The sequence below is a fragment of the Lactuca virosa genome, chromosome 2, assembly GCF_052849685.1.
Source record: "Lactuca virosa cultivar CGN04683 chromosome 2, Lactuca_virosa_CGN04683_v6, whole genome shotgun sequence".
Lineage (NCBI taxonomy): Eukaryota > Viridiplantae > Streptophyta > Magnoliopsida > Asterales > Asteraceae > Lactuca > Lactuca virosa.
In genome coordinates, this window is record NC_136427.1 from 252,540,395 (window position 1) to 252,550,483 (window position 10,089).

General features: G+C 32.9%; 1 protein-coding gene across 3 annotated transcripts; it reads right to left on the reverse strand.

Annotated features, from left to right (window-relative positions):
* Positions 1–1,726: 1,726 nt before the first annotated feature.
* Positions 1,727–6,897, reverse strand: LOC145160762 (isovaleryl-CoA dehydrogenase, mitochondrial-like). Of its 3 annotated transcripts, XM_079080078.1 has the most exons (15): positions 6,446–6,896; positions 5,670–5,753; positions 5,520–5,577; positions 5,304–5,428; positions 5,177–5,221; positions 5,028–5,076; positions 4,826–4,935; positions 4,640–4,716; positions 4,507–4,557; positions 4,331–4,395; positions 4,054–4,249; positions 3,907–3,961; positions 3,768–3,824; positions 2,342–2,419; positions 1,787–1,991 (listed from the first exon to the last, which is right to left on the reverse strand). In XM_079080078.1, exons 1-14 carry the CDS (start codon positions 6,560–6,562, stop codon positions 2,387–2,389), a joined length of 1,122 nt encoding a protein of 373 aa, XP_078936204.1. In that variant the 5' UTR covers positions 6,563–6,896; the 3' UTR covers positions 1,787–1,991; positions 2,342–2,386. The 3 variants fall into 3 exon arrangements, with proteins under 3 accessions (XP_078936202.1, XP_078936204.1, XP_078936201.1); XM_079080076.1 differs by lacking the exon at positions 2,342–2,419 and having other exon boundaries at positions 1,727–1,991; positions 6,446–6,895; XM_079080075.1 differs by lacking the exons at positions 1,787–1,991; positions 2,342–2,419 and adding an exon at positions 2,461–3,097 and having other exon boundaries at positions 6,446–6,897.
* Positions 6,898–10,089: the final 3,192 nt, after the last annotated feature.

Sequence of the window (10,089 nt, forward strand, 5' to 3'; positions counted from 1 at the left end):
AACGCAAAATGAATATTTTCTATATAAATCAAATGTGATTAAATACATATAATCACATGCAACTAATGTATTTAATCACATATGATATACATGGATTTGTAGGTATGAGTGATCAGTGATGGTGGTTGGTGGTTGTGGGTGGTGGTGGTTGGTGGTGATTGTGGTTTTGGTAGGTGATAGGTGGGGTGTTGGTGGTGGGTGGTGGTGATGAGTGGTAGAAGTGGGTAGTGGTGATGGGTGGTGGTCGTGCGGTGGAGATGCATGGTGGGTGGTGGTGGTGGTGGAGTTAGGGCAGGGTGGTGATGGGTGGTAGGTGATGGGGGTCGTGGGTGATAGTTTGTTTGCGGTGGTTGTGGGTGGTGGTGGGTAGTGATGGTGGTAGGTGGTGATGAAGTGGGTGGGTGGTGGTTGGTAGTGGCGGGTGGTGGGTGGTGGTGATTGTGATGACGGGTGGTGGTGATGGGTGGTGGTGGTGAAGGTGTAGGTGTCGGATAGTGGTAGTGGGTTAGTCGTGGTGTGGGTGGTGGTGGTGGTAATGGTGGTGGGGGTGATGGTGGTGGTAGTGGTGGTGGGTGGTGAAGGTGGCAGGTAGTGGTGGTAGGTGGTGAAGGTGGTGGGTGGTGGGTGGTGGTGGTGGTTGGTGGATGGTGGTGGTGGTTGGTGGATGGTGGTGGTTTTGGTGGGTGGTGGTGATGGGTTGTGGAGGCGGGAGGTGTGTTGGTGGGTGGTGGTTGGTGGTAGTGGCGGGTGTTGGTAATGTTGGTGGGTGGTGGTGAGTAGTGGTGGTGCTTTTGGTGGGTGATGGGTGGGGTGGTGGAGGCAGGTCGTGGTGCTGGGTATGAGAGAGAGAGAGAGAGAGAGAGAGAGAGAGAGATTATACAAACGAAAACAATGAAATTTAAAACTTGAGTATATAGTTTAATTATATATAAATATCAAAATGACATGCCGAATAATAAAATTTAATTAGATGCGGATAGGCATGCACAAACCGGTTCATTTTTCAAACCGAACCGGTTCTTTAAACCGGTTCGGTTCACTCCCTAGCCAAGCAAAACTGGTTCAGCCTCAAACCGGTTCGGTTCAAACCGGTTCACTCAAAAAATTAGTCGAACCTATCTAAACCGGTTACACCGGTTCTAAACCGGTTCAATCGGTTCTAAACCGGTTCGGTTCGGTTCCATACCGGTTCCAAACCGGTTCACACGATATAAACCGGTTCTAAACCGGTTTCAACGACTAAAATCTCGAACGGGTGTAAACCGGTGGTTCGGTTCTCAAACCGGTTCGGTTCACTGTGGACCGGTTCAGCGTAAACCGGTTTACCGGTTCTTTGACCGGTTCAGATCTTGAACCGGTTTTTTTGTGCATGCCTAGATGCGGACATGTTGATCATATGTGATTAAAAGTCTAGTCATTCGTTGTTGGGCCTTGGCATTTAGAATAGAATAGAATTGGTCCTATTTCCCATCTTTTGTGGCTGACGTTGTTGGGTTTATTTTGGCCTTTTTGTTTAGTCATATAATTTTCGCCATTAAAGAAAAATATAAGCGTTATGTCTTTTTTTTTTCTTTTATGTAATAAAGTAGGTAGTTCTTTAGACAAAATAAAAATTGTACAGCACTTTTTCGGTGCATATATAAAAAGTGAAATATCATCACATAAATAATCATCTAACCCATAACGTGTTAAATAATTTGGTCCTATAATAAAGTATGGCTGCAAATTCCGATCAATGATTTATGGTTTTTATTTTTGTAATGTAATGAATTAGACACTCTATGCATTAAAAAAGTTATACATGTGACGATTAAATAAATAAGAAAAGAAAAAATATTGATTTATCATTGTTCCTTAAAGAGCTCACGTCCAACAATAATTCTTCTAATCTCACTCGTTCCCGCACCAATCTCATATAATTTAGCATCCCGTAGAAGTCGACCAGTCGGATACTCATTCACATACCCATTCCCACCCAAACACTGAATCGCCTGCCAAAAAAAACAAAAATAAAATTTTACAAACAAAATCATTAAAATAAAGACAAAACTTCAAAAATGGTCCCTGTGGTTTCCGAAAATATCAAGTTTAATCCTTAAGTTCAAAAAACCTCACAGATCGTCCATGTGGTTTCAAAACTTTTAACATTTGGTCCTTCCGGCTCACTCCGTTACCATTTAGCCATTAAGTAAGGGGTATTTTTGTCATTTCACTACCCAGGGACCATTTATGAGGTTTTGTATATCTTTTTTTAAAATAAATAAATAAATAAATAAAATTTAATATGCAAGGGTCTCTCTCTCTCTTCAGCCCTACTATCTCCTTCATTATTTACCCTTACCCTAAATCACAAAATCTATCAAAATCCAAATTAGAAAAGGAAGCACTAATCAGATCCTATAACCACAATCATCAACACCTGCACCATAGCACCATATCAAAAGGAAACCAAATCCAAAGTCAAATATATACTTATGGTTCTTGATTTATAACGAAAATCGAAGAAAAAATAATCCTAAACAAGCCTGATGAAACGGCGGTAGAGACTGTGAAATCGCATACACAGAAATCCAAAATGATGGGGGGTTGAGTTGCAGGTTTCAGAAATGATGAAGGAGAGGCGGAGTTGCAGGTTTCGCACACAGTCATCACTTTGGTTTCAGATCTTGGTTTTTTGGTTTTTGATCTTTGTTTTGTTTGTTCATAGCAAGTTAAATCGGACATCCAAGATTGTTCTAACCTTTCAATTTCCTGAAATTAACATCGTTTTTCAAGAGAGGTTCAGGCATCGGTTCTTATTTTGAAGGGTAAAGTTGTTTATGTGCGATGATGTAAGCATTAACGGGAGGCCTCCTGTTTATAGAGGGATGAGCAAATCGGAAGTCAAGGTCATCGTTGTCGGCGTCAATGTCAGTTGCTCGAGAAGTCATGACCTGAGCTTGAAGCTGTTGTCGGCGTCAATGTTAGTTGCTCGAGAAGTCATGACCTGAGCCTGAAGCTGAGACATGACCGGAGATGAAGAAGCAGTGATGGTAGTGGGGGTGTTGGTAGATTCGCTGCTCCATTTGTGTGGGTAAACCGGACTTGAGATCCGCCCCTGGTCCATTTGAGAAGGAAAGTTGATTGCACCGATTTGAGTGTGTTTTTGGATATAATCATTGATTCAAACATATTTTGTTCTTCAACGCGCATTCAGTTCTCTAAGAACGAATTGAATGATTTCGATTTTTGTTTCTGGAACTCAAGAACAAACCCATATTTTGTGTGTGATTTTCAGTTCCGAAACGATTTCAAGGAGTATTCTTGAGTGTGTATGTGTTTATAAGAGATCATGTCTATGTGTTATTGAGTGTGTGTATGTGTATGTATTTTGAAGAACAAAGCCATAAAAGTTAAAGTGTGTGTTTTTTTCATAACTATGTGTGTTCTTGAGTTTTGAAGAACAAACCTAGAGAGAGAGAGAGAGAGAGAGAGGGGTGGGACCCTTGCATATTAAATTTTATTTATTTATCTATTTATTTTAAAAAAAGTAATACAAAACCTCATAAATGGTCCCTGGGTAGTGAAATGACAAAAATACCCCTTACTTAACGACCAAAAGCTAACGGAGTTAGAGAAAAGGACCATTTGTTAAAAGTTTTAAAACCACAGGGACCATCTGTGAGGTTTTTTGAACTTAGGGACTAAACTTGATATTTTCGGAAACCACAGGGACCATTTTTGAAGTTTTGTCTTAAATAAATCACAATTTCACAAATTTCCCTCACCTGAAGTGCAACCTGTGTAGCTCGTTCAGCAGCAAGCAGTATAACACCCGCACAATCCTGTAAAAACAGATACGTACAATTCCTAATGCACAATGTACCACCCATAAAGTACGAAAATGTAGGAACATAGAAAATGTACCTTTGGAACAAGTATTCCATTGTCACATTGTCTAGCAACAGAATACGTATACGATCTGTTAAAAGATAGATGTTGTTAGTAAAAAGTAAGTGGTGAAGAGTTGTGGAATACTAATTAGGATTTAGAAATGGAAATGACGATTTTGACCTTGAAGACTGGAGAGAAGTATACATATCTGCAATTTTCCCCTCCATTAATTGAAACTCTCCAATTGGGCGTCCAAATTGTTCTCTTTGGCGAACATACGGAAGAACAACATCAAGACATGCTTGCATGATCCCAATTGGTCCACCCGAGAGTACAAGTCTCTCTAAATCTAACCCCGACATCAACACATAAACTCCTGAAATCAATACATCATCAAATTTTTAGGATTTTTTTTTTGGGGGGGATGTGATAAGAGCTGAAAAACTAAATTTTTTACCTTTTCCCTCTTCACCAAGAACATTTTCGTTAGGAACAAAGCAGTTATCAAAAACAAGCTCGCATCTGATATTTGTAAGAATCAGATAGTTAGATTATGTGTTTTTTATTTTTTTTGTTATTAGAGAAGTATATGGTTATTTATTATTTAATGAAATAAATAAAACATGGACATACGTATCACTTCCTCGCATTCCAAGTTTGTCCAACTTTTGAGCAGTACTAAACCTGTAATAAGTCAACAAATATATAAACAAAAAATTTAAGACAATTTTGCCCTTAAAGTCATCTAGATGAACAGAAAATGTACCCAGGCATTCCTTTCTCAATAATAAATGCTGTTATCCCTTTTGAACGAGCAGCTACATCTGTTTTAGCATAAACCACCTAATGTTGACCGAGTAATAAGTCAACAAATATATATAAACAAAGTCAATATCTTTAAAATATACTCAAATTTCTAGATATTTTATTTTAAAAGTTAAGATCAGATTACCAGAGTTTGAGCAGTTGGACCATTGGTGCACCACATCTTGTTCCCATTTAAAACATAACCACCATCAACACGTTCAGCTTTACATTTCATTCCAACAACATCTGAACCAGCTGTTTTGATATTACAAAAAAGAAAAAAGATATAATTAATTCACAAGTAGAGACTTAAAGATAATCCAAAATTGAAAATTTATAAAAAGTACCATTAGGTTCACTCATTGCAAGAGCTCCAACATGATCCCCACTAATTAACTACAAGAAAGAAAGAAGTTGGAATGGATTCATGAAAGAACATACATAAAACAAGATTGACATTCACTGGACAATTAGTTTTTTTTTTATAAAATAAAACCTTGGGTAAATATTTCTCCTTTTGTGCAGCATTTCCGTTTCTCACCTACAAGATTAACAAACTTGTTATGTTAAACATGTGTGAAGTGTTTTAAAAGATTTACAAGTGTAGAGTTTTTTGGTGTTACCAATTGATTAATACAAAGATTAGAATGGGCACCAAAGGATAATCCAACTGATCCTGATGCACGACTAATCTCCTCCAAAGCAATGCAGTGATATAAATAACCTAAACCTAATCCTCCATATTCAACTACAAAAACAAGATTAATTTTGCAACTGTTTTATATAAAAAATAATGAGAATTAACGAGAAATGAAGAGAAGTAGAAGGTGCAGGTCTACCTGGAGCAGTAATTCCATGAAGATTGAAGTCCCCCATTAGTTTCCATAAGTTAACTTCCTGGAACATAACATCAAACAGAGTCAATTTTGATCAGAAATTAGAATACTTGTATAAAATATATAAAACCAATACAAGATTTGTTTTCAAACCTGTGGGAAATTATTTGTTTTGTCTATTTTTGACGCATGAGGAGCAATATGTTCTTGGGCAAATTGTGCAACACTTTCTTTGAACTGCCATCATTGCAATATATAGTCAGAAAAGAATCAAGTTTACCCTTACAAGTAAGAAATGGTAGTTGAAGGAGGCAAAGTGTAAAGATATTGAGATTAAACAACAATAAAGTCAGTATCCTTTAAAACTCCATGAACCCTACAATAAGGGGTTAAGTAAAAAAAAATCAATAAATAATACTCGGGATGTTGATGTTGATGCTTTGATTTGTCTATTTTGTATCACATCAATTGTATCCAAAAATTTCTGCAAATCTGACCCCTCAAGCAGTCAAGTTACAGCTATATGAAAAAATGGAAGACCTAGCAAACGAACTACTTGCTAAAAGCCTAAAATGCGGAAATTACTCAAAAAAGCATATGCCTAAACAAATCGATTCTGACCAATAACCATTACCAAATACCAAATACCAAAAACCCTTACTCCTAATTCCCAAATATACCAGTGTTTTGATTGGAAAATCGATTAGTTATTGCACGAAGCAAACGCATTCAGTTGTAACAGTTATTAAAACCGGAGACTTAAATCCCCATGCCAATGATGCGAAACAGTCCGGCATTTGAACTAGCATAAGTAGGGAACGAGAGAGTGAGTGAGCCAACTACACGCAATCTAAAGCAGCAGCATAGATAACAGAAAAAATCCAGCATTAATCCTAAAAAAATAAAATATAGGGCTTAGCGTAGGGAACCTGTATTTGAGTATCATCGAACAGCATAGCAGTTGAAAATAACGCCGCAACTCCGCCTCGATGTTGAGAGGAAGGTTTTGCAAATGATCTTAATCTCACCAGTCTGTGCATCATCATTATGGAAGTAAAGTGCAGAGAATAGTCGAAGAGATGAGGCGGGAGGGATTAAATAGAATCGACACCTAGCCGGAAGTCAGGCATGGCTCATGAATTTGACGGAGTGGGCCCTGTAAAACTATTTCGTGACGGGAAAAACGAAGAGAGTAGCGGTCATTTTTGGGTTTCATATTTTCATTGCCATGTGTGCGAGTGAGGGCTGAGGGGGAAGGGATAAAGCCACCACCAATGACTTCTACTTCTACCTAACAGATACATTACGTAATAACCTTCTCTACCTTCATCCGGAAAAAGAATAAAATAATTATCGGAATTTTAAAAGTATTGTTTATGTTATAATTGTATAAATTGTATAAAGTATATATATACAGATGAAGTCGATGACTTGGATACAGTCTCATCACATGTAAGGATTTCTGATCCGAAGCCACGTAAGTTACACAGCTTGGGGAAATACTGGATAAGACCTTGTCCAATCTTCGGGATTTGGAGTCCTGATTGGCAAACCCGAACTTGTGGCTTGTGTAGTTGTGTTATTGTCCCATCCCACCAACAATCCAAGCATATCTTAATTATTACATGTGTTTAGTGTCGATGTTGAATTGTTGATCCACTTTTCAAGAGTCCCAACCAACTATATTAAATGTCATGTCCACCTAGATACACATTGGAAACACTAAGGTGGTGTTTGTTTTTTGTCCGCAGATCTTCTTGTCCTTTTCTGTCTGTGCGGCGCAGACCACGCGCAGACATTAGCCTTCGCAGACTGTTTGTTTTTTTAAAGATTACAGACCTAAAAATGTTTGCACGCCCTCTTCTTGGCGCAAATGTGGACCAAAGTCTTCTAACCTAAAAAAACACATATACTTTATTTTTTTGTTTTAGTTTTTTGAATTTATATTTTTTCAAACTTTATTAGTGATAAACAATTTGAAAAAAAAAAGTTACAATACTTAAAAAAAAAAGTTCGACGACACAAACATGATATTTTTAGTATATATATATATATATATATATATATATATATATATATATATATATATATTCTTATATTTTTTTTACCAAATTTTATAAAACATTATTTAATAAAGCATCGTCAATTTCTTAGAAAAAATATTTATGACACGTTTTTAATTGATTTAATTGAATAAATTGAAGTTTATTTACATTCATTTATATATCAAATTCTTTGATTCCTAAATACAATGTTTAGGCATAACTTTACGACCAAAATTGTTGGTTTTTTTCAAATATATACGTTAATTTGTACCATTTTTATTTTCACTTTTTATACAATAATACTAAAAGCTGATTTAGATTTGTTAATTATTTATAACAAAGTCATAAATATATTAAAAAATCACTTTGTAGTTTAAAAAATAAGTTTATTTGGATTTTAGTTTATTTTAGTAGCCTGCAGATATTAAAAAAACAAGCAATCTTCTTTTTTTCAGACTGCAGACGTTTGGTCCACCTTTTCTGCTGCAGATGTCTACAGATGTGATCCGCAGACTGCAGACATTTTGCCTCAGAAAAAACAAACAACACCTAAGACTATCTTTACAAACAAATTAATAGAAATAGGTAATTGTAAAGGCTATGTGAAAAATATAAGATGGAATAAAAAAACATATAAAAAATGATTTGATATTATAAGAGAAATTTGTGTTATTTTATATCAAATATTATTTATCTTTCTATACTAATAAAAGAATAGTTTGTGTCATTTATTATTTTCTTATAATTTTTAATTTTCCTTCTTCTACTCTTTAAAAATGGCACATGTTTTTTCTATGATTTTACCTTTAAATTTAGATTCTTCTAAATCCCTTAAAATTAGCATTATTAATATAGATTTTGAAATTCAAAATATTTGGTAATCAATTATTTGATCCTTAATAGAAAGAAATAATCAGTTATAAATAATCTCCTATTCCATTCATTTTGTTTTCCTTTTTTTACATTTTTATAAACATCATTTTATAAATTTGTTTAAAATATTTTTGTTACAATTATTATCTATGTTATTTTAATTCATCAACTGTTTATTACACGGATTATAACCTAGTGGTTCTAATAAACAAAAACTTTAAAGTTTAGACAACAAGTGTACTGTGTGGTATATTGAAGTCATATACTTTTATAAAAATATATAAAATGACAAATTAGCAAAAAAGAAAAAACAACTTCATACCCTAATCATTGTTTTATTAATTAAGTTAATGATTACATACTTTTACTAATCATTACTATTTTTAATTAAGTTATAATTACATACTTTCTTTTATATATATATATATATATATATATATATATATATATATATATATATATATATATATATATAATCTATTAAAAAACTATTGTAAATCTTATTATTTATTTAAAAAAAAACAACTATTATAAATTTTATTATGTAATCTATTAAAAAACTATTATAAAAATTAAATATGTACATATTTTAAAATTTAATGATTTTTATATAGGTTAGATTTTTTTAACGGACGTTTAAAAAATGTTTAACGTTTTTTTAAATATGTTGTTTATTATTTTCTGATGTTTTATTAGTTTATATTTATGTTTTATTTGAATACACTTTTCTGTTGTTTAATATATAACAATATAAACTTTTTCTTTTACGGATTCGGATTAGCTTTTGTGTACCTTGAAAGTTGAAACACGTTTCAAATTAGTTTATGTATAACACGAAAACGGACAAAATGTAAAAAAAAATACATTAAATAACAAATTTGAAACAAATCATAAAAAAATTGTTTGACATTTTGTTCTTTTATATTTTTTGACATTTTGTTCGAATATTTTTTTTAATCTTTAACGTTTTGGTCGAATACATATCTTTAAGTTTTGTTTGTTTGTATTTATTCCAAAACTCTATTTTTAAAACTTATTCTTGTTTCAAACGACGAATTTTAAAAAAATGTTTGATGTTTTTTTTTTAAATTAGAAACGTCATAAATATAAACTAAAGATTTTTTAAATTCGATGTTCAACAAAAATTTAAAGATTTTTTAACTATACAGAAAAGGATAAAAAAATTAATATCTTTAAGACAATTTTTATTTTTTTATAAAACATCATAAATATAAACTAAATATTTTTAAAATTCGATGTTCAACAAAGATTTAAAGATTTTTTAATTATATAAAAAAAAGGATAAAAAGTTTAAAGATTTTTTAATTATACAGACAAACAAAACGTGATATATTTTTTTAAAAACAAAATGTATGGATAAGGAGAAAGAGGATAGATAAAAAAAAGTAAATAAGTTAGTTTATAAATTAGATGCATTTTGCTAAGGAATTTTTTAATATGTGCCCTAAAGGCACATATAAGAAGTATTAATTAATCATAATTATTATCATAATTAAATGTTAAATACATTAATTATAATAAATATTACCATAATAAATATAAAATTCATTAATAATCTCCATAATTAATGCATTTCACATTTAATTATGATAATATTTTTTATAATTAATACTTTTTATATGTGCCCTTAGGAC